Below are 24,111 nucleotides of genomic sequence, written 5' to 3'. Positions count from 1 at the left end.
CAAGCCTAAATAATTTTAAAAAACACACTTCAGTTGCCTAGATAATTTTAAAACACACATTTTGGGTTACAAGGCCGGCATTTTGCTTCCAGATGTGGCATATTTTGCTCAGCAGCCACACACATTCCACCACCTGAAGGAAGAGCAAAAGTGCCCGACCGCCCCAGGGGCGCAGCGCCCTGCGGGCTCTGACTCCTCCTGCCTTTTACGGCCCGTTCTGTGATGAGCTTTTCGCCAGAAATCCCGTGTTTCTGAGCACCTGTGTGACCTGGAGCGGCCCCCCTGGCTTTCAGCCCGCCGCAGGTGGCCCTCATCACCCGGGGCGAGCCGCACCTCTTCGCCCCGGCTCCATAAGGAGGGAGAGGGGGGGAGAACCCCCCCAGGGTCCGGCCCAGAGCAGAGTCAGGTAGGAGCCCCTGTGCGAGGCCCGGGCCCGGCTAGGCCGCACCGCAGCCCGGGGCTGGAGCTGGGGCCACGCCGCGGGGCCGCCGCTGGTTTCCGGGCCGGGGATGGAGGGGGGGGGCGGGCGGCTCCGCCCCGGCGGCGCCATAGGACCAGCCTCCTCCGTGGCGCCGGGTTTGCCGCGGCTGCAGGCGCCGGGGAACGCTCCGGCGGCCTCTCCCCGCCGCTCTCCCTCCTTCTCCTGGCGGGCAGGTGCGCGGGCGGGCCGGGGAGCCGCGGGGCTCCGGGGCCCGGCGGGGCGGGCTCGGGGCGGCCTCCGCCGGCCTGGCCCGGGCAGCGCGGCCGCCTCATGGCGGGGGGTGGGGGGCGGGCAAGATGGCTGCGGGCCGCGTGCGGGCCTGGGGCCGGCGGGAGCCGCTGGTGCCGCGGCCGGGGGCTCCCTGCCTCCCCCGCAGCAGCTGTGGCAGCGGTGAGCGGTCACAGCCCCTCTGCGCTGGGGTTTTATTTAGGCTTAACAGCCTGCAGAGTGGCGGGGGGCTGTTCCGTGTTCACTGACACCCGCAGGCCTAAGGAAGGGAAACATCCCAAGTTTGGCGCCAAGGCCTTTGCCGCCAGAGCAGGCGGTAGGCCGGTGTGTCGGTCGGTGACCATTCCCGCAGGGGAATGGTGGTTGTAAAGCTTAACCCGAACTGGTATAGAGAGGTGCCCCGAGGCCCCCCACTCCTGCCCTAGGCCCCGGCTCCGCTGAACCCTTTCCTCACCCAGGAGAAGCAGTTCCGTGGCCGCTCTGGCAGCCCCGGCAGTCCGAAAAGCGCACTGGTTTCCATCGGGCCACCGACGGAGCACTGTGAGGGGTGAAGGGGTGGCAGCACCCTGCCTCCTGGCAGCAGCCTGTGCTCGGGTCAGATCAGCGTGAAACAGCGCTAAAGTAATGAGTGCCAAGTGGATATTAGCATAAAAAGGCCCTTCTGCTGTTGACATAAAAGCTGAGCTCTGTAACTGTTTGTAAAATAAGTATGATACTGTAACTGCACGCAGTTTTTAAAACACAGTAAATGTAAAGAATGGTTTATATTTCTTGCCATCGACTCCCAAATAAACCTGTTGCTGAGTTGTATCTTATTTTTGTGAAGTGGAGCTCTTATTAAATGGTAAGATGCAGTCTCTACACTGCTTCAAATAGGAAAGCCATCCATTTTATAAACTGGGGCATAACATTTAGTTTAGAAATGACTGTCACAGCATAACTCCTGAGTCCCGGCGTGTGCTCCCCCTGCACAGAAGACAAGGGTTATCTTCTGGAGGGGTCTGCTTGGATGACAGGGTTCCCTTGTGAACCTGATGGAGGTTTTGGCCTCTAAGCCCTGCCTGTCTCCCTAATGCACGGGGGACCAAAACTGGTGGTGTAGGAGCTCTCCCTCCCTGAACTGCCTCTGGCCTTTGGTCTCCCTCGCTTGCATGGAAATGCTGCTTAAGTGGAGCCATGATAGGGGATCTCCTGTCGCATTACGATGCCTCCCTGCCCTGTGGTGTGGAAGCCCGCAGAAGGTCTGGTGAGCTGATAGTCTCCCCCAGCAGCTCTGTTCCTCTGCCTGTGCCCGAGCACCCCTTTGCAAAGGTTTCTGTATGGTCTCCGCAGGAAGAAGCGAGCAGAGCCCATGCGCCTTTACGCCTGCCTCTTGTGTCGAGACCTGAAGGGTTAGCAAATGTGGGACAACCGGGCTCTGGTTTTTAGGCTAGTGCTTGCTGCCTCGGGAAAGGATCCTAGATGCCACAGAATACCTTGTTTTAAACCTAAGTTATTTCTTCAGGTCTTAATTTTGGATTGTGGCTTTTGCCCTCTTGAACAGGTCCCCCTCCTCTTTCGGGCTCGATTCATCTTTTCTTTAATGCGTGTTTGACTGCTGTGATGTTTGTGAAGCTTATTGCCTCTGGGGCAAAAAACCCACCTCTGTAATGCAGGATACTTCTGTCTAAAAACATCCAGTTTGCAAAATTTGCCAAGTTGCTTATTTATGTTGTTGTGAATGTCAGTCTGTGACATAATTTTTCCAAGTAAAAAGTTTTGTTTGCTTTGTTTTCAAACAGAAGTGTTCCAAATCTGGACAATTCTACCAAAAGCCTCAAGCTTCAGAGGGAAAAAAAGATGTAGCCATGTGAGCTTGCAAGGTGGCTTTAGCAATTCCTATCTGCATTCTGATCCATGACAAGTTAATTACACCAATTACACCAGCAACTGAACAGAAGCTCTATAGGAAACTGTTGTAGTTATATTGCAACTTGTGTTACCGTGACTACTTTATCTCTTGATAACTCTGTAATTAACTTGTCACCACTGTTTAATGCTTAACGTATGTAGAGAATCAGTTAATGGCATCACTAAAGGGATAGTAGCCTGAAGGGGAAGCTCATGCCCTTTGGGAAGGTTATCGGGTTTTCCTTGAATGGCTAATTTAAGGACTTGTGCAGAAAAAGTATTAAGTTTGTTATGGGAAGTGTGGATAAGATGGAAAGGCTGCACTGGAGAAATTCTTTTTAAGCTGACTTTGATGACAGGGGAAACCGTTAGAAGAAACGGTTCTGCAAAAAGCCAAAGCAGAACATGTCAAAGACATGGATGACTGTTTTTGTAGTGTTCTTTTCCCATGCAATTAGGGTTATGGACGAGCAAGAACAACTGATGTTGATGAACTAAACCTTGGTATCCTGGCTGCTGTACCCGCTCGTGCTCTAACCGGTGCATAATTTCCCTGTGAGCCCCGTCCTCCACCCCTGATACCCAGGGTCACATCCTCACTCGTGGTAACTGAAAGGTGGTTTCAGCAGCGCTGGTCATTCTGGGGTTGGTGCTATAAGAGCTTTGTGGGAACAAATTGTATGTCCTGATTTGTTGAAGTGTTTAACATCAGCCTCAAGACTAATGAGCCATTCTGCCCGGGATGTGGCTGACCTAAATTAAACTTATTTTCTGCAAAGACGAGGCAAAAGAAAGAACCTCACTGCTTGTGATAGTTGTGAACATCTCTCATTTTTTATTTCACAGAACAATACATTAGATTCTGAATGTGTGAAACTTCTGAATACATCCTGGAGGCGTTAGTATGCAGTCTAACGCTTTTAAAGATTTCCTGCGTTAGAATTATTTCCTGTTTGTAACACGAGTGAAGTCAGCGAGCGCCTAACCCGGACTGTGTTGCCTGTTCCCAGAAGTTGTTGGGTGAGGCTGAATGCACATCCCACCAATCGCATAACTCGTAAAAGCAAGCGCTTGTTAAATCTATTTGTTTTTATTATGGACATCGATCTGCCAGTCGCAATAATGCATTTATGGACATTTTTCTGCAAGCGCAGCGCTGGTGGCAGTTTTTACTGACAAATTGAGTCATATGGACAGTAGTTCAAAATACGCTTACTTTATTGACGGATTGTGCAATTCTCTAGTTTACCGAGTGTTCATAAGGTATCTGGACTGGTGAAGAGAATGTAACTAATGGGAAAAGGTAGGACAAAGTTTTAATTTCAGGAGGCTTGAAATCTTTTAGGTAGTGACAGGTTTCAGCATGTCTCTTGGCTGTTTTTGCAAACTTTAACTTCTTCATTAATGCCATAATTAAAAAGCAAGAGGCCTGGTTTGATGTCCTTGCTGCAGACTTCTAGTTGTTGAGTTTCTTACCCCTGCTGGTAGCTGTGAAGGTTTGCCGTTCTACAAATCTGTGCTGGTAAGGGCTTTGTGTTGTGCTAATTTATCTGAAGATATAATGAGCAAAACCTTCCTGATGCAAGGAAAAAAAAAAAAATAAAATCCCGTGTTAAATTTTGTCTCCTGTAAGGCTAACCGTATCACCCAGCACAGGTGCGTTTGGGCCAGCATTACATTAAACTTACAGCTGGAGGAACAACCGAACTATAAAACCAGACTAAATCTGTACTGAAGTATTCTCCAGAAATACAAAATGCCATTTTAAAACTGATGATCTGCTTGTGTGGTCCAGACGACTGCTTAAAATGTCAAATGTATTTGTATGTCAATAAAGCTTGGGTGGCTTTGGAGTTTTATGGAAGTTGAGTCATTGTGAAAATTTTTCATTGGAAATATGTCACTGTTTTGATGCTTTTTGCTAATCCTTCAAGCTGTTTATTTACTATTTATAGCAGCAGAGAAGCAGCACCCTATCCTGATATCTTGTCAGGACTATGTTACCTATTTTGATTTATATTGTACCAAATTAAATGGTATAAATCACTTCAGGTATCTTTTTCAAGTCACTTGTAATGCTTGGACATGCAGCTGAAATTCTCCCCAACGCAATGGAGGTTCTGAAGGTGATGAAAAACCCTTACGCCTGAACAAGTCACCTTTTAATCTCAAGGAGGAAGAGGGGAGTTCATGGATACAAAGGTTCTGACTCCCCCTCTGCTTTGCAAGTGAAATAACAGTAAAATAGCAATACTGATAGAGGGCCTGCAGCCTTGAGCAGGTTGGCCAAGGGGAAGGAGAGAATAATCCTGCCTCTCTCGAAGCGGGAGCTGACAGCATCCAGAGAAGCAGCAAGCGTTGGCTCAGGTTGCGCTGTATGTTCACTACCCAGTGTGTAGCTGAGCTGTGGGTCTTGGAACAGGCAGCTGGGGATGCTGGGTCTGGGCTCAGAAACTGGCTTTTATTTTACATTCAGAAATCCCACTTCTGGTTTGGGAAGTCTGAATCCCTCTTTTTGGGGGGTATGGTGTTATGTTAGTAAAAATCACTAAATGCTTCGCCTCGTTTTATGGTACTCAGTGGCTGTTGGTGCTGTTGAAGATGGGAGATTGAAGAGATGGGCTTTTAGTCTTACCTGATGGGTGTATCTTCAGGTTTTAATTATTTGCAGGCCACTTTTTAGTGCATTATGATGAGATTAGTGAAACTGGTATTTTAGTAAATTAAAGTAGTATATATTAGCAGCATAGCCCACTGAAGTCAGATTTGCTTTGTTTTCTGAATCATTCCATCTGCATGCTCCAAGTGCAAACGAACTCCCTCCAGGTAACTCTGCATTAGCAGATAGCAAGTATTAGTGCTGTATTGTAAATGTTGCTGCTACATAATCATCATTCGATAATATTTAAATTATCTGACTGCTTTAGATCAGCCAGTACAATGCAAACAATAACATTATCTTTGGTTGTTTGTCTATTCAAGTATGCAGAAGGTCTGTTAATTAGTGAAACTTTTTAATAAACACCTAAAGTATACTTAAGGACATGTTAAAAGATTAATTTCTGTTTTTCATATAAAAATCCCACAAAACAGAAGGTACAGCATCTCAAAATACACATGAAACGCGCAAACTTGTTTGGCAGCAGGGGGCTGGTTGGCAGTATGTTGTTAGATTGTCAGCAATGTCCTGCAGAAACAATTCACACAACTTCATTCTCCCTTCATCTGGCTCTGTTGAAGTTTAGGATGATCGGATATAACGCAGTGGGAAGGGTGGGTAGAAAAGGGGAACCCCTTGCACAGTCTCCTGTGGGCATCCGAAATACCTCTGGTTATTTGCTGACTTTAGTCTGTGAAATACCAAGATTTCTGGTTGCTTGATTGAGAAATAAGATTGACTTTATTCAAACTGGCTACAGGTTGTTGTTTTGTTTGTTTGTTTTGGTTTTGTGTTTTTTTTTTTTTTTTTTTATAAATGAATTAGTCGGTTTTGAATACTGCTTATTGGGTGTGGGTCATAATCTCCTTCTAGCTTTGAGGCTGACGCGGTTGGTTGGCAGGCCTGTCTGGAGGGGCGGGCTGGGTCTGCAGCCGGTGTTATGCCTTCAGAAGGTGAAACTGAGGCCCAACAAGGCAAAGTGCTTAATCTGAGACAACCTTTTAATGTTTGTGTTTTTTTTTTTTTAATAGAACAGTAGCACTATTTTGTTTTCACCGATGGCACAAGTTGCACGTCAGTGAGCGAACCTTGTTTTACACTATTGGTAATGTGTGTGGTGTGGATTTGAATGCTTTTCAATTGTCTTTTTGTGCAGCTATATTTGATTCCATAGCGAGAGTTTCTAAGAATATGATTAACCCTACGGGTCATCTTATAATGTAATTATTAATGATTGATTTCAAGGATAAACAGAATCAATATGAGAAGCAAAATGGTTTGGCATATATTTGGGGTTGATTTCTAACATTCAGTAAACATGATCTTGTGACAAGACTATTGGTTTATTACTCAGAACATGTTTGATGAATCTGAAGTGTGTAATTAGTTTTATATAATGATGGTGATACGTGGTGGTTTTTACATGACTTATGTTAATATGGCCAATAGTGTTAACATCTCCTGCCACTAATAGTTAGGGTGGGGATGTATAGTAATTGATCTTCCTGGGAGTGCTGTAATGTAAAAACAATTCAGGCTGTTTGAAGTATATTTTACAAGTGTGCATTGGGCCTTTGGGATGTTATACTGAAAAACCCAATTGTACAGTTACCATGGGAACCCAATTAGAATAGATTGCTTGAGTTTTTTTCAGTCTTTCATCTTGACCAAAAATCTAATGTACTTTAAATGTTTTCATATGGAATTTTATTCATATACCGACTTGATATAATAGCTGTTTTTAAATTTAGTACTGAAACCAGAGAGTATTATGTTCTGCGGATTCTGAGGACTTGTCTTTCAAGGAGAATCTTCCTTTAGTGTTTAAAAGTTGATGAACTGAGAAAAATACTTCTTGTGAATCCAAGAGTTCTTACCATAGTGCTGCCATCACACCTACTTTTCAGGCTGCAGTCCTGTGAAAGGACACAGGAAAGTATCTTAAAACCCAAGGACTTCTGCTGTAGACTATCAACAAAATATGGCTGAGATTTTTCACGGCCTTTAAGGACCTGATTTTTGATGTAACCTCTGGCTTTTCATTAAATTTTTGGTCTATTGACATATTCAAAGGTTTGGGATGCTCACAGGGTGGTTCTGTGATATATTAGGTTCCTTCACCATCTCATCCCCTACTGTGCAGGAGCTCCGATTCAGCACCTGAGGGCATTTGTGTAGCTTCCAGGTGTCCCGGGAGCATCCTGCTGCCGGGCTGCTTGTCAGCATGGCTTCAGCCTCAGCACAGCGTTTGTGTGGGAACACAAGTTCTGGTGAACTTGGGCACATCTTGATTGTAAGGCCAAGCAGGAGCTGTGATCCCACAGCACGGGAGCTCAACAGGAGATGGACTTCACAGCTCCTAGTCAGGCAGCTCTGAGCCAGTGAGGATGGGGACAAATTAATCTCCCCTCCCCCCAGGTCTTTTCTGCTTGTTAATTGATCCCTTCAGTTTATTCTACTCTCTGCAAATGCAGGAGGAAATTTTGCATTGTGGTGAAGGTGCTGCTGACGATAAGGTTTCAGTCTTTTGAGACAGGTCCCGTAATTCTGGTGTCTCAGTTTCTGGAACATGATCCACAATGAGGTACCATGATTGAATTTGATTAGTGGCAATTCCTGTGCCATTCTGAAGAGGTATTGGGTTCTTACCTTCAAAATCAGCCTTAGGGGAACCCTTCAACTCCACATGAAAATAAGTTACCAGTGCATATATTGGTCTCTTCCAACAAGGCAGTATTTGCAAGGTTGAGATGCGTTTTGGAGTGAGGTTTTGGACTTCCCTATCCCTCTGGCTTACAGCAGTGGTCTTCTATGGTTTTCCCTGTCTAGGTGCAGGTAGTCTTCTTACCACCATGGCTTGGGCATCGCTGGCTTTTCCCAGGTTCACCACCTGTCATCAGGTGATGAACACTAATCAATCTCTGGCTCTCCGTAGGCACTGTGCAGCCTTTTGGTTAATTTGTCCTTCTTGGCCACCAACTTCAGCTGGGTCTCGGTGGTCCTAGGGGCTTCCCCCAGTGTACTGCCCTGTTTCTTCGGACTTAACCAGGAGTGAGCAGCTGTCGTGCTTGTGAGGTGCTAGCTACGCCTTTTGTAAGAATCCTTTCTCCTAAAGCTGGAAGCCACTTTCTCTCCTCCTTGAAGTCTGATCTCCTCGAAGCTGGGCTTAGTTTTTCCACCAGGCATTGCATCCCTCAGGAGCTGTATGTGCTCACACCCAAAGTTGGTTTGTGTTCCCTGGTTCAGCAGGTCAAAAATAGCATTTCTGAAGACTTTAGCAAATATGTATGGGCATAAAGTTTTCCTGCCCTGTAGGAGAATTTGGGTATCTTTAGTCATGCTTTTTGGAGACTTGCATTGAGGAAGTGTTAAGGGGAATTGCCTAAAACTACTGAAGAAACTTTTGGTGACTGGTCTGGATTGACTCATGAGCTCTGTGTGGATTGCACTTAAAAGTTTCTGAGCACCCTTATGGGGGTTCTGCAGAAATTTTTAGATAAACGTTAATGCATCATGTGGAACCTAGCTAGAAGTTGAACTGCTGTTGTCACCACAAACTAGATGCTATTTAAAACAACCTGAAATTTAACTTGACTTTGGCATTTGGCATTCTGTGATTTGGCACGGTTTCTTTCATAAACAGGGAGAGAGACTGGTAAATATAAAAAAAGTGTTATGAAAATAGATGTTTCCTAACGAGTTTTGTCCCAGAGATGTCTGCTGGGCTCTGAGCTCCTTCACTTGGGATGAATGCATGTTCCCTGGCTGACCCAACGGAGCGGCCCTTCATCCACCCATGAGCAGCTGCTGTCTTGGAAAGCTTTGTTCCCCAGTGGGAAGGTGGGGAGGAAGTGGACCTCACCAGAATCCAAGGCAGCGCGCGCCATCAGATCAGCCAGCAGGAGATGGGAAGAGGGGCACAAGTAAATGTTAAATGGTAACTATTTCACCTCTGGAGCCCCCAACATAGGAGAGACATGGACCTGGTGGAGTGGCACCAGAGAAGGGTCAGGAAGATGCTGGGAGGGCTGGAGCCCCTCTGCTGGGAGGACAGGCTGGGAGAGGTGGGGGGGATTCAGCCTGGAGAAGAGAAGGCTCCGGGGAGACCTCAGAGCCCCTTCCAGTGCCTAAAGGGGCTCCAGGAGAGCTGGGGAGGGACTGTTTACAAGGGCATGGGGTGAGAGGATGAGGAGGAATGGCTTTGAACTGGGAGAGGGGAGATTTAGGTTAGATATGAGGAAGAAACTCTTGGCTGTGCGGGCGGTGAGCCCCTGGCGCAGGGTGCCCCGAGAAGCTGTGGCTGCCCCATCCCTGGAGGTGTTCAAGGCCCGGTTGGACGGGGCTGGGAGCAGCCTGGGCTGGGGGGAGGTGGCCCTGCCCAGGGCAGGGGGTGGCACTGGATGGTTGTCAAGATCTCTTCCAACTTAAACCATTCTGTGACTTGGTGCCAATGAAGCAAACATGCGTGGGTGCTGGTCCTGCGTCCAGGCTTTGATCATATTGAGGTTGCGAAAGATGGAGGTGTGTCTGAGGAAGGCTTTGGCTTTGTGTGTTCTGGTGGAGGTGGTAGATGTGCCTTCCTCGGGTTGCCTGCCACTGGACGAGTGCCGGTGTGGCGGTGGCCGATCCTCGCTTTGCCTGGCGGGGGTGGCACGGGGGGAGGTGTCCTGCTGGCTCGCCTTGCTGGGAGCACGGGGAACACTGGGCTGGCATCGTCTCGGCACGCCGTCCCCGTGCCTGCTCTGCTCCTTGGCCTCCCGGGGAAGCGTAGCAAGGGCTGAGGGCAGACGCGTACTCCTGGGTGTCTCTGTGCAACGTTGGCTTAATTCAGTGCGCTTACACACCGGGCTTCTCTTTGGCCCATGGCCCGGGTTTGAAACGAGCTTCTGGATAAATCTGCTTTTCGAGGCAAATATTCTAGCTTTGCCCTTCAGAAAAATCTGAAAAAGCTTGAGTGTTGCTGCGCACCTCGGAAGTCAAAGCTCTGAACTGACAATAGAAATAAATTGCGATTTTATTTTTAGCTCCGTCACAGATATTTTAAGTGATATTATTAGGTTGCTCATCTGCCTGACTTACATTTGCAAATGGAGCGAGTGATCTTTGGGATGCCAGTATGGGTCTGATTGTGAGCACTTTTAGAATACTAAGTGTTCAGAATCTTAATTTTAAACTCTTGAAATAATTAATATGTAATATTAAGATTAAATATTACTGTTTGCTTGTAAGTAGTTTGGAAGTGACTGTAAGTGCTGTCTCTTGGATGTCAAGGCTTGATGTGTTCGAGAGGGCTGGGGAAGCCTCAGACGTTCACATCCTTTCTTTTAAGAGATTTATCATTTCGTAAGCAGATCCAGTTATCCTCTCTGGTGGAGTAGCGAGTTCCCCCACTTCAGTGGGAGATTTCCCATTGAGGTTGGCTGTGAGTCAGGACTCCGAGGCCGAGCTTTGGCAGATAGTCTCCCTGATTTTAAAAAAATGTAACGTTTATAGCACGTGTTGGCAAAGATATAGTGATCTTAGCTGAATAGCACTGAAAGGAAAACGGGCGGGGGGGGGAGGAAGCAAATGCCAAAGAAATGGCAATCATCCTGTATTTCGAAGGGGAGAGCAAAGAGGAACCTGTTGTATTTTTTGTTAATGATATATAAATACTGATACTGTTTAGGACTAACATTATATAATTGAAGTTAATTTCTTAGGTACTTTATTGGCGTTTTGCAAATTGTACTTTGAAACCCAAAGTATAACTAAAAGTCACTGGCTTTCATGCCTTAAAATGTGCTGTTTCCTAAATCATAAAAGGCAGTGTGTTTTACAAAGTAACTCAGAAGTGCATTACTGCCTGTACAAATGTTTCTTTAATAATATATGTTTTAAGGCATTTTTATTCAAAATACCAGTTGTGTAGTGCTTGTTATAGAAGTCCTCAATGTGCCATCTCTTGATTTTTTTTTTTTTTTTTTTTTTTTGTTTGACTTGTAACAATTAGTAGATGACCTAATGAACATTACAATTTCTGGTTGCTTTAACAAAAAAAAAAAAAAAAAAAAAAAAACACAAACCAAAAAAAAAAAAAACCACAACAAAAAAAAAACCAAACAAAACTCCCTTTTCAAATTATATGTACTGAAACTTAGAACTCATTTAAAAAACTGATGTAGAGTTGGTTCGAAGAGAAATGGCATTACTGACATACAATTCTTCCTGTGGAATTCCAATTAAATCTCAATCTAACCGAGAATTTTTTTTCCTTACAGGTGGAGACCTTTCATCCACCATGGCGTCAAGGCTTGTTCCAAAGGTAAGTTTCCAGTAAAATACCCTTGCATTTAGGTGTACATTGGAAGTCCAGCATTACAAAAGAGTTCACGTAACATAGTTTGTTTTTTCCCCAGTGTCCAGCAGTCAGTATTAAGAATCCAGTTGACAAGATTGATGCTGCATTGTAAATCTCTGTAGCTCTGTCATGGTTGGTAACAGGCATCAGTGGACCTTTCCCCATCACGTATCTATCTTCCACAGAGCATAAACTAACAGGACAATGCTTTATTTTCAGTTACAAGTTAGCTGCTTCCATTTCCTAGTAAATACCTCATTTTTGAAAACCAAACAGGCTTAATTTTGAGGCTTCATGCTTCGATGAAATAAGCGTAGGGCAGTAACTTCATAGTAAAACATGAAAACAACTCTGTTTATCAAGAAATTCAGAACTTTTTCCCTTACTGAAAGAAAGGCATCAATGCATTTTTAGTCAATAACCATATTCTTCAAATAATTAAAATGAACTTTGAAGGTATGAATACATTTTTTTCTGGGGAATAACTGTTTTTGTAACATTAGTAATGCTCCTCGAGGAAAATATTTCCAGTATAATCAAACTCGCACGTCTAACTATTCCTGCTGGCAACTTCTATCACTGTTAAAAATGTCTTAATAGTGGCATCTCTTGTGGTTTTAATCTGCTTAATGTAATGTGGCTTAGAAAAGTAGTATTTTGGCATATTCTGTGTCTACCCCTCTGTAGAAGATTTTCTTTTCCATGAAAGAAAATGGTTCTTATTTTTTAAAATGCGATGGTAGAGGAAGACATTCAGGACAACAAATTCTTGCTTTGTTTTTTTTCTATTAAACAGTCGTCTGTTTAGTTATATTTTTGTATCTTCCAGTTGCAAATGTCTTTTAGCAGGTATCTGGAATAACAGCAGAGAAATACTTGATTATCTTCTGCACACCCGGGCATGGTAGGAGGAATGGCTGGTTGCCTCTCACCCAAAGCTAGGCGCGATCGAGCTGGCAAGCGACATGAAACTAAGAATTTATTGTCTAACCTTTTCATTTCTCCCACTCTCGCTTCTAGTTGAAAGGTGCAGCATTAGCTGTTAGGTGAGTTTCCCCCTTTTGATATGTGGAAAGGCAGAAGGTTTAAGGTAAAAGACGCGAACTGTGGCAGCCCCATCTGCCGTGGGGAGTGGGGCTGTGCAGACACAGCCCGGGCTCCTCCGCTCTCTCCTCCTCTTCCCCCACTCCGTGCGCACGTTAAATGCGGGCGATGGAGCTCATGTTTCTTTAGACTGATGATATTGATGGTGTGTGATTAGTTTACAGTTTTACTTTGAGCACAACCGCGCGTTGGTGTGACGCACGATACACGCCTGGCATGTGTGTTTTGCAGAAATCGGTTATCACCGATGTAACGCGGTGAACAGGTTTTAAGCCGGTTGCTGAAAAAACGGTTGCTGAAAGCGGACGGACGTGGGCATTTTCCACAATTGACGTATTTGTCTCCCTGATTCCGCAGCCGTGTTGCGGTGCCCAGAGGTGTCTGTTGGGTTTGTGTGGAAGAGGCTGAAACGCGGCCGTAGTTATGTGTGCGAGCGCACATCAGGAATGGCAATATGGTTAGGAGCTTTTTGGGTTTGTGGGGTTCTTGCAACAATGGGGCGATTTTTCTGTTTCGTGAGAAATTGAATTCTAAAGGTAATCCTGTTCTTCTCTGGATTTCCTGTACTTATTAAATTTAAATTTGGTAAATGGATTCTTGTACTAACTGTAATGCTTTGCTCCCCGTTAATACGGTGAAATGCTCGTCCATGCTGTCCTGGATCAAACCGAGACTGATAACGATAGGAAAATTCAGATGTGTATGCCAAGACTATAATCCTGTAGTTTTGTATGAGTCTTTTTGACACCTGTCTTTTGTGTGTATTTATCTTCTTGTAGATGTATTTGTATTTTTAGTGAATTCTTAATACGCTGTTTGCCGCTTCATTTGTTTAAAGCTGTTCTACTCATTTTAAAAATTTCAATGAGATTCTTTCCTGGAAGACAATTCAGATTCCTGACTCCCCTTCAGCTTAAAAAGGAGCACTATTAATGGGTTTGTTCATATAGCTTAGATTTATTTTGTTATTCTCTAGCTCCTACTCTTCAGGTATAGCTATTTTGGTATTATAAAGAATGATGGATTATATAGGAAAGTTTCTTTTGAAGCACTCCTGATATTGTGCAATGCACTTGGGGGTCAGCTACACTTGACTGATGCATGATTTATCCGATGTCCCTGCCACTTTCTGAGATAAAGCTGCTATTTTATCAAAAATGCCAGCAAGTGTGATTTAGAATTTATACACCTCCTTTTTCAAATAATTGTTCTGATTACTTTCTGGCACGGCAATAAAATGATAAAGGTAATTGCACACAAATGTGAGATAGCACCAAAATACAATAAAATTAACCTGAATTAGCTTGACTTGTCGATGAGAAGTATTTATGAAATGTATTTTTGCAATAAGGGAGACTGATATTATAGCTGGAAGGTGAGTTATTGCCTTAATGTAATACTGTTTGAAATTTAAAAAAGAGACTGTTACAGTTGAGGGTGATTGTGCCTTTGAAATTAAGTTGAAGTGATTCTTATAATTGGCAGCAATAATGCATTGTGAAGGTAATATCTTTTATTGTGTTATGCCTAGTTGCATTATCTTTTATTTAGCTGGTCCTGACTTCAGCTCTGCAGAGAATGCAAGAAGGAGCAGATCAAGAATTTTGTGGATTTAGGTGATAAAAATTTGAAATGTTACCTAATATTAAAGTCATTCTTCTGCTAGGTTTTTTCATTTTTAGCCCGTTTCCAGTTCCCCTGAACCTGATACGACTCTCATTTGATTAAACTTTCATCTTTTTTCCTTGTATCAGAGTAGTTGCCGCATATTTACATACACAGCTGAACCCTGTAACAGTGGAGCACTTCAGCCTTGTTATACATATGTATGCATGCAGATACAGCAGGTGGTGATTTTGGCAGTTAAATTTTGTATTTCTCAGTGACTCAAAGTATAACCTGCCCTTATTAAAAAGTATATGCACACTTTTACAGCAAGCGCTTCAGTGGTACTAAGCACTTCAGTGGTCATTAAGGGGTAGATCTTAAAATGTTGACTAATATCTTGAATTTATTTTTTGAAGTGATGAGCCCTCCGGAAAATCCAGACAGCTCTGATGTCTTGTTCTCCTTTGTGTGAGACTTGTTAAAACTCAGACAAGTACCATCTAGATACTCATTTTGGAGACCCTCTAAATCTGAGAGACTAATCTAATTCTTGGTTCTCTAGCATGGTATTTATTTCTTTAATTGTTTGGTGACAAATTCCTTAATTAAGAGTTAGTGTTTTATTATGCGTGATTACATGGTAAACCAGTGAACAACCGAACAAAGTATAACAGCTTTGTAGTGCATTGCACTGTGCTGCTGGCTGACTCTTCTGGCATACGGTTTGCAGCCTAAAAATAAGGGGGTGCCTGATCCATTTGTGGGTCATCACTGAGGTAAGAATGACAACATGCTTCCACATGCCATGGTAGATACACCAAGCAACGTGGCTTGCAGGGTGAGTGCTGGTGGGATTTAGAGACACGTCCGAACAGCAAGGAATGTACACAGCTGTGACTTCTGTCTTTGCTATTGGGGGTATTTTGGGTGTTTGATTATTACAGAAATATCTGGCCCTGTCCTGTTCTTGGCGCTTCATTTCTTGTCCAATTCTGCTCCAATAAATTATATTCTCTCTAGGCAGCCCTCCTTTTTAAACAAGATATCCTAAAGTGGGTGTGTCTAAGCTTGTCAGGCTGTTTCCCTTTTTTTTCCCGGGCGCTGAGAAGCATCCGAGGGTTGACATCACCCAATCCTGCAACCTTGATGCCGACCCACTGCAACCAGTAGGTAGTTTGATTTGGGTAGTTTATTAACACCACACTCTCTAATGGCATTTTACTTGTATGCTGCCTGTATACATTTCACTTTTTTCAAAATGTTTGTCTTAGCTTCATCTTAATGATACAAAAAGATGACACAAAAATTCTACAATATGTGTGGTTTAAACCGCGATGTGGCCACAGCAGTGGCTGCCGCACTGGCATAGCAGTTAATTTGCTTATAGAACCCTAGAATTGTTTAGGTTGGAAAAGATCATTGAGTCCAACCGTTGCCCCGGCACTGCCAAGCCCACCACCAAACCGTGTCCCTCAGCACCACGTCTACACGGCTTTAAAATCCCTCCAGGGATGGTGACTCGGCCGCTTCCCTGGGCAGCCTCTGCCACTGCTTGACAACGCTTCATATGAGCAAGAGCTGGGGGAAGGTACAAAATGTGTTTGTTTACTTGGTTTCGGAGAGGTATCGGAAGAAATAGTATATCTGAATTCCTGTTTAAACAGTCCACAGAGGTCTTGTGTTTAAGTATCTGCTGCTACTAATGGCTCAAATCAAAGCTTGGCGCGTGGGAATAGATGCAGTAGGAAAATGCGCTTCTGGAATGCAATAGTAATAACCTACCTGCCTCTTCTAAAGGAGAACAAACTTGTTTTATTACGATTAAAATGTCATCCCTTAAGTAAAATAAAGAAGACTGAGGTACCCCTGGTAAGTACGCTGGGAATTTGCCATTTGACAGACCGGGATTACTCCTGTCTGCCAAAGCAACAGACTGAAGCCGTAGCCAAAGAGCCAGAGGCTACCACTGCTTGGAAAGACACTTTTATAGCTTGGCATTTCGGGGTCTTTTGATTGCCATCCAAAGAGGATTAGTAGTATAATACGATGGGACAACAGAAACTTGCTTTTGTTGTCTTTGATTGTTTAATAAAGAATTATGTGTTTGCTCTTGTCGAATACTTTTAAAATGCCGTTGAAGGCAAATGTTGCTCTCCGTACGTGAGCATGTATCCCTCTGGTTTGTCAGGGGCTTCTGTGAAGTGGACCTTTTAATAAGTGAAGGGGGGGGACTGATTTTTAGCGGCTGCTGTGCCAGTGTATATGTGCAAAATATGCAATTTCATTCTGTACCTCCACAACTTCTTTGGAAGGTAAAGAAATTGTTGTGTCACCCCAATCTAACCCCAGATTTGCTTATGCTCTGCCTGGTATTTCTTGGCTAGGGCGGGTTTGGAAAGGAAATGAGAGTAGGTTTTGTTTTCATACCCTCTGAAGTTACAGGTTTGGCTTAACCAGCATTAGATTTACTCAGAGAAGCATTGGAGGTATTAGTAGAGTACTGGAGAAGATCCAGGTTGCTGCATTTCCTAATGAGAACTGAATGTTTTAATTGTTTTAAAATCAGAAATTGCATGCTAATGGCATAAATACAATGTGGCGGCCAGAGGTTGGAAATACGGTTTTGCACAGGAATGCGGGAGAGCAGTAGTTGTGGTCGCTGAAGAGCAGCGTGGTGGGGCCGCTGGGAAGCCTTCTGCTCCCCCTCCGTGCTGTGGTCTTCCTGCGGGCACCGGGGAGGAGGGCTTCGGCATCCTCTTCTTCCCAAGCCGTGGGGACGCTGGCCTGGTAAGAGCGCTCTGGGAAGGCTTTGGGTGGGGGTGAGGTTGGCAAATTGTTTTCTGGGGAGTCGTTCATTTTTTCTGAGCGCCGTGGAGGGCAGAAGCGAGGCCGGGAGGCGCTACGGCTCTCCGAGGCATGGCGGTGGTGGTTTGCCAGCGAGGTGCAGAACGGGTTTCTGGCGAAAGGCTACTGGAAGGTTGGGATTGGCTTTACCCCGGCAAGTGGCCGGTTTGGCAGCGCTTCGCGTGGCACGAGGGAAAATGTGCACATTTAATGCAGTGTATTTCAGTGCAGCTGTTGTTTAAAAGCCCCGTCTGGATTACAGTCCCGTTCTTCAGCTGTGGAGGTGTTGATTGCCGTGGCAGCCTGGACAGAAATGTCCGAGCCCGGTACTCGGTGCTTTACTCGGGCAAGCTGACGGTTCGCTTTGGATGCTATAGGAAAAAGAAACACACACCGTGTGGACAGTTGTTGTGGGATGCGCAGAGGGAAGAAGTGGCTTACGTGCAGATGGGTGGTGGTGGTGAGCACTAGTTCACAAGAACCTGATGCAGTATATCAAGGACTTGTATTTTAAAACACCACAGGTAACTTTAAATGTTATTTTGCTTGTTAGCAGATTATATTGACAAAATGAAATCTCATAAGCTATCACGATGGTGGTTTTGTTTCAAGACCTTCTTGAATTTAAGCAACAGATGCAACACCTTTTTTCCTTCCTCAAAATTGAACTTTGCCTTAATTTAAAAACTGGGGGGTGCTCAGCTTCCCTTGGACTGACAGGTTTCCGTATGTCTGAAGGATTCTACGTGTGATGTGTGAGTGTAATGATACCGGAAACGTGTGTTATCTTGTTCAGAGATTATTTTTCCATGAAGCGATGGGTGTTGCTGGCAGGACTGCCCTGTGAGCGCGGGTTGCAGAGGGCAGCAGCACCCTTCCCGTCTGTTCGCCGCGGAGAAGCGTTGCGGGACAGATTGCTCACCGCTTCAGCAGTGCCGATTAAGGTGCCAAACCCGTAGGGCACCTGTTTGGATCGGGGCATCCTTATTGCTTGAGAGTTCACTCCGTTATGTTTACTTGGAAATCTTTGGACTCTTCAAGAGAAGGAAACGGCTTTTAGAAAAGTTCATATTTTAGCTTTGAAAGAAATCAAACATTTCATAGTAAGCAAATAGACTAAGAAATGTTTCTCATTCTGTACAATTTTTATTCCAGTATATTAAACTATTTCTGGGTATGAAACTTCTCTCTACCTTTTCCCTCCTTTCCTCCCCACACTGAAATTATTTGTAGTTCATAAATTCTCTTTCCTCTTGGACCAGTAGCAGCCATTGTTAGTTTGGAAGGTGAAAATATAGATGGTTCATCAAGATATTAACAGGAGTAGGCTTTTAGACCTGTGTGTTGGTCGCATGCTGATTGCGTTCATCCTGTGGTTTTTCCCAGTCCTTAAATTTTTATCTGCTTTAAAACACTGGGTGTAAGAAATGGCTTTCTCGTCTAAGACTACGCAGAAGGTTGGATAATTACCCTCCACACTGAAGTATATGTGCACAAATGCATTACCTTTACTATTAATATCTTTTCCCATATTCTTAACGTACAATGGATTGTTTCCTTTTAAATAAACACGCAGAAACCAGTAAAACAAATACAGGAAGTTTTAAACTATTAAGGAGATGTTGAGAGAACTATAATTCAAGGCGGACCTTGGGCGAGCGCAGCAGTGGCATGCGGAGGCGCGCCGGGGCCGCGGTCAGCCTGGTGACTCGCCTCGGCTGTCCCGGGCAGGGTGGCGGAAGCCTTCTGCCATTCCAGCATTTGGCAAACAGCGTTAGAGATTGTGTTCCTAAATTCTGATTTCACGCGGTTGTCTTTACAATAGTAACAGGAGATGTTAATGACTGGATTGTTTTGTTTTGTTTTTTTTTCTTCAGCTGTCTCTGTGTGGAACAGCAACGGCACCGTTTCCACCACCCCAGTTGAGGGTGTGACTGCAGTGGCACCATGAGTTGCCCTAATTGCAGTGCTCGATGCTGCTGCTGCTGTATTACACAAGTCATACACTGACCTTTATGCTTCAGAATAGACAGGGTGTTCGTAAACAGTCAACTCATCTGTTGTGCTGACCTTGCAGTTGATAATGATGGAGACGGACATCTCCAACTTCTTAGTTCTTATGATGGTCCCTGATTTTTTCTTTTTTTTTTTTTTTTTTTTTGCCTTGACAAATACCTCTGATGTGATTTGGTGAGGATTTTGTTATGAGAAGGATGTAAACTTACTGGATGAGGAAGAACGACTGTAGCAAGATGCCTGAAATGAAGCAGCAAATTGCCAAACCAGTCCAGGTACCTGTGAAGTACTTCACTTAAATTTAAGCCCAATATCTCAAGCTTTCATTGAATTTTAATTCAAAACACGAATCAATAACAAGCAGGTTTCAGAGCACTGCGATACTCAAAAGAAGGACACTTAAAGACTTCAGGACTGGTATTTCTTTCCTGTAATTAGGATGAAGAAGCAACTTCCCTGGCATTTATTGATCATCCTCTCAAACTCAACAAATTCCTGGTATTGCTTTTTGGCAAGTCACTGATATTATATGGCATCATAGAATCAGGGCAGGCGCTTGAGAATTATAGCTCATATGTTAGCTTCCTAACGCAAATATGTCAGGATCTTGACGTGATGAGTCTTTAGGATGTATTTATGAAAAACAGGAATTAAATGAACAAGTTGGTACTTGTACCTTGAGTGGGCTGGGCTGGCATCAGCGCTCGCCAAGTGAAACTGGTGGGCTTACTGGATAAACGCGGCCAGAAATTCGGCTTTTACAGCTAAGAATCCCTATGATTTGTGCTACTAGCAGGTTTAGTGCTCTTTGGGATACTCGCTGGCAATTATTTTTAGTTTTTGAAGCCAGTATGTAGTTACATCCTCACCCAACATTGGAGCAAGATTGCGTGAGAAAGCTAGCATGGCATCGGGGGGGAGGGGTCTTTATTTTTAAATATCAATAACTTTCATGGTGTGGAAGAATTAGGTAGAAAATTTTCAAGTGTGCAGTGGTGGCTTGTCTAGAAACAGTAGAAATATGGCCATTTCTGGGTTTGAGAAATGGCAAGTGAAATAGAAAGAATTATAATGTGATTTCATCCCGTTGGTTGTAGTTACGTTATCAGGTAGCTCAGCAATTAACCCTTTCCGTTAATCTGAAAGGATCCAGAGACCTGTTTCTTGGAGGCAACTGTGATGTCTCCCCGATTAGTGCACTTGGGACTTTCTTGTTTTTAAAAAAAAAAAAAAAGGCAGTATGTCTGAGGACACATTGGATTAGGTTTAGCAGTTGAATAGGTTATATTTGCCTTGATTCTCAGAAATAGTCAAGTAAAAAAAAAAAAAATCATGAGGACTTCCATTTGAAGTTGAGCAACATGCTATAGCGTAATGGAAATACCCTGTGAAATCAGATGCAGGTGGTGGCAGAGGGGATTATCATTAATGCTTTGATATGGCGTGGGAGGTTTATATTGTCGCTAAAGCGGAGTGAAGGAAATAGAAAAACCCGTAGAGGGAGATCCATCAGCGATAGGGCTCTGGCTCCTCTCAGATGGGAAGGATTCATGTGCTCAATAACACTGCAGGGAAAACGTGTAAAAAGGTGACATTTTGGTCTCTTTGACCACAGGCAGAACTTGCTTTAAGACAATTTCTGATATCCTGAGGGCTGAACACTTGCGGTGGGTGCAAACACATCCACGGGCAGCACTGATGCGTTTGTTTGTTTTTTTTTTTTTCCTGTGGAAATCTGTGGTCTGTAGGGTTCTAACACTGTCCACGTGCCCTGCGGGATCTTTGCGGGGAACACGGGGAAGGCTGGAAAGCGATGTTCACAAAGATGTTTTGCCTTCTTTCTCCTCTGCAATTCTGTACGAGTGACTCGGGGCATGGAGCTGAGGCGCAGGAAATGCCGTGAGGATTCCTCTCTTGCCTTCTCCTTCGGAGAACACAAACCTCTTGGGAGAGCGTGAAGCATGGGAACACTTTGCTATGGATTTTTTTTTTTTTTTTGAACCTCGTCGATCCTTGAGATTCCTCCACGTTTTTTCATTTGTCCATTCCCCGTTACGGGTATGAATTTGGATTCTAGGACTTCCGACCAAACTACAATGGAATTTTTTTGGGGGGGTTAGGAGCAGTAGAACTTGGAAAATAATATTGAATTATTTACTGTAATGTGAAAGACCATTAATTAATGCGCATTTAAATAAAATCAGCGTTTAATCAAACGGGAGGTATGTTTTAGTACTGAAAGCCTTGGCTGCAGCCCGGCTGTAACACGGAATTCCAGTGGAAAGCGTCAGAGGTTACGATGCTTCTATGCGAGACGTCACGCTAATGCTGGCCTCTGCCTTCACGGCCCCTCCTTTAGGAGGTCGCACTCGCTGCTGGTTTGCATCCGTAGCATCTCAACCCTAGGAAGGCACATCTCTCTCTCCTGGTGGTGTTCGGTGGAGTTGATGTGCAGTTTGGGGGACCTCCGCCCTTGGGAGGAGCGCGGTGCCACCGAGGCGCGCGCTGGCGCAGCGTCACGGGAGCACGCCTGGAAAATGAGGCTCCTCCGTACAGGATGTTAACTCATAAATCATACTAATATTCGTACTGATAAATCGCCCACTGTGGAAACCCTTTTGATACTTGTCTGTTATTAATGACAAAAAGGACTTAATTCCGTTGGCTAACAACAGCCTCCCAATTTTCTACGGAGCGTTTGGCGGCCCAGCGAGATACGGGCTTGCACTGCGCCTACGTCTTTGTTTGTCGCGAGGCTCCAAAGGATGGCAGCAACGGAGTCGTCTCTAAAAGTCCTGGATTTTTCTACCCAATAAACTTGGAAATTATGAGATACTTTGACACAGGTTTGGAGGTATTACAGTGGAAAGGGAGAGTGAATGTGGAGTTTGTGCAGTACCTGATCAAAAAGCCTCAAATGATGCGTTTAAGCCGGAGAAGAAAGGCAGAAGGCGGTTTATTTGGATTTATTAGATTTTTTTTTTTGCTTTAAGCTGCCGTTCCTGTCTCGTTCTCACAGCTTCAGCGGGGGTGCTTTTTCAGTGGGGGTGGGCAATTTGTGCCTGTGTTGGGAGGGTGCGGGCAGGAGGAGGATTTCGGTAGCCAGCAGGCTGCAGGAAGTGATGGCTGAGCCCGTGGCCGTGTCAGCTCGCCGCGTTTAAAGGCCGTTTATTTGCATCTGAAAACTGTTGCAATTTAAATCTGGAATCAAATTTCCTTTTATTTTAAAATGGCCCCGCCCGCAGGAGCGTGTGCTCACCTTCATCTGCTCTGGCTCGTCTCGGCGGCCGTAGGTAAGTAGGGAAAAGGCACGGGGAGTGTCGGGGCAGAGGATGGGGTGTGTGTGTGTGTGTTGCACATCTCTACGATGACCTTCAGCTTTGAGGCTCCCAACCCAATCGCACGTGTATGTGGATATATGTCGTGCGGTTCCATTCTTTTATAAAAATAAACCTCCTAAATATCGCTGTCCACTGCATATGATAAACAAGACTGAAAAGACTAGTTGTACTCGCTCAAGGTTTTCATCTATAAAGCTTAGTTCGACTTGGTGGCAACTCGGAGGGTTATTTATAGTTTTCTGTTACTCGCTGCATCCTGTGTTTTCTTATAATGAAAAAGCTGTCCTCCTATCACTAACTCGTTATATTCGCCGAGTACACGGTACGAGGTTCAGTGCATCTAGTTTAGGGCTGTCACACAAATAAAAATGAAGAATGTATACTGGTTTTCCACATATGTAAACTTTGATGTTGCTTTTTTTGTTGGTTTTTTTTTTTTTTTTTACGAAGACTTCTGCAGCGAGGTGCTGCTCCAAAAAAAAAAAAAAAGTTCACCTGGGTTCTCCCCTTGAGGAGGGAGAAGGAAGGAGGAAAAAATCGGTTGAAAAGGAGCGTTTCTTTGTTCCATCGGCAAACACTTGATTCTTTAGCAAAAAGCTGATTTGGGTTGCGGCCAAACTGAATAAACCACTAGGAACCTGCAGTTCTCTCAGCCCGGCACACTGCGCGGAACTCCTCTCAGCTGAGTAACTTTGTGCTGGGTGCCGTGTGTTTGTAACTCGGGAATTGCCTAAGTGCTTCCCAAAAATTCGGAGGGGTTAAGTTTATTTTTGCCTTGGTGGGCAAAACTGTCTACTTGATTTTTTTTTTTTTTTTTTTCCTTCTCTTCACACCAATTATATTACTCGTGGGTGTGACTTCATGTCACAGCACTTTAATAATGGAATTTAAAAAGAAATTCTTTTTTTTTTTTTTTTTTTTTAAGAAAAATATTGTAGAACTGCAAGCAGCCGTTAGCTGTAAGTCGTCGGGCGTAGATTTTCCTGTCTCCTGATGCCCCCCTGGTCTGTCGTGGTGCCCTTCAGCCCGTTTCCCAGCTTCTTAACCTCCCCGGCGCGCAGCTGATAGCCCGTGGGGCTTGCTGCAGCGTCCCCTTGCCGTAGGCAGACGTGGGTGCCAGAGGTGGGGGGGACTTCAGAGCGCTTTGGGGGAGACTATGAACTGGGGAAAATAAGTTCGTGCGGTTGTCTGTGGAGACAGTACTGGTTCTGAATATTGCAGTAATAAGTAAATTTTTCAGGTGTGAGGCAAACTCCGAGTTGGCTGTACGGTCTGGGTGACTTTAAACACCAAGAAACCTTGTTGGTGTCTCAGTGTAACCGGGACGTTTGTTGATGGAGTTAGCGTCTGCTGTCTTACAGTTCCTTAGGTTTCTTTTTTCTGTTCATTTTTTTCGTCTAGTTTCACTTGAACGTAGCTCTTTCGAGCAAAGGCTTTTTTGTCCTGCTCGTACAGCGCCGGTGGCGATGTGCTCCGAGCCTTGGCGGCTGGTGACTGCAGTGGACGTTCTTGTGGGGTTCTGTCCTCTTTCTCTCCTAATGGTTGTACAAACCAAACTGGAAATACAACTCAAACATCTACTAAACATTCAGATATTTTT

The 24,111-nt window shown here is 44.5% G+C and overlaps 1 protein-coding gene across 1 annotated transcript in view; it reads left to right on the top strand.

Moving 5' to 3' along the window:
* Positions 1-582: 582 nt before the first annotated feature.
* MGMT (O-6-methylguanine-DNA methyltransferase) overlaps positions 583-24,111 on the top strand; it is a gene marked incomplete at its 3' end in the record, with an annotated part of 182,427 nt that continues 158,898 nt past the window's right edge. Inside the window, exons 1-2 of the mRNA XM_082486020.1 lie at positions 583-654; positions 11,519-11,562. Coding sequence (XP_082342146.1) covers positions 11,539-11,562 — 24 coding nt within the window. The 5' untranslated portion in view covers positions 583-654; positions 11,519-11,538. The remainder of the gene's footprint in view (positions 655-11,518; positions 11,563-24,111) is intronic.

The sequence above is a fragment of the Vanellus vanellus genome (assembly GCF_965231255.1).
Source record: "Vanellus vanellus genome assembly, chromosome: 7".
NCBI lineage: Eukaryota > Metazoa > Chordata > Aves > Charadriiformes > Charadriidae > Vanellus > Vanellus vanellus.
The sequence above is the reverse complement of the archived record's forward strand: the minus strand, read 5'-3'. Positions and strand labels throughout refer to the sequence as shown.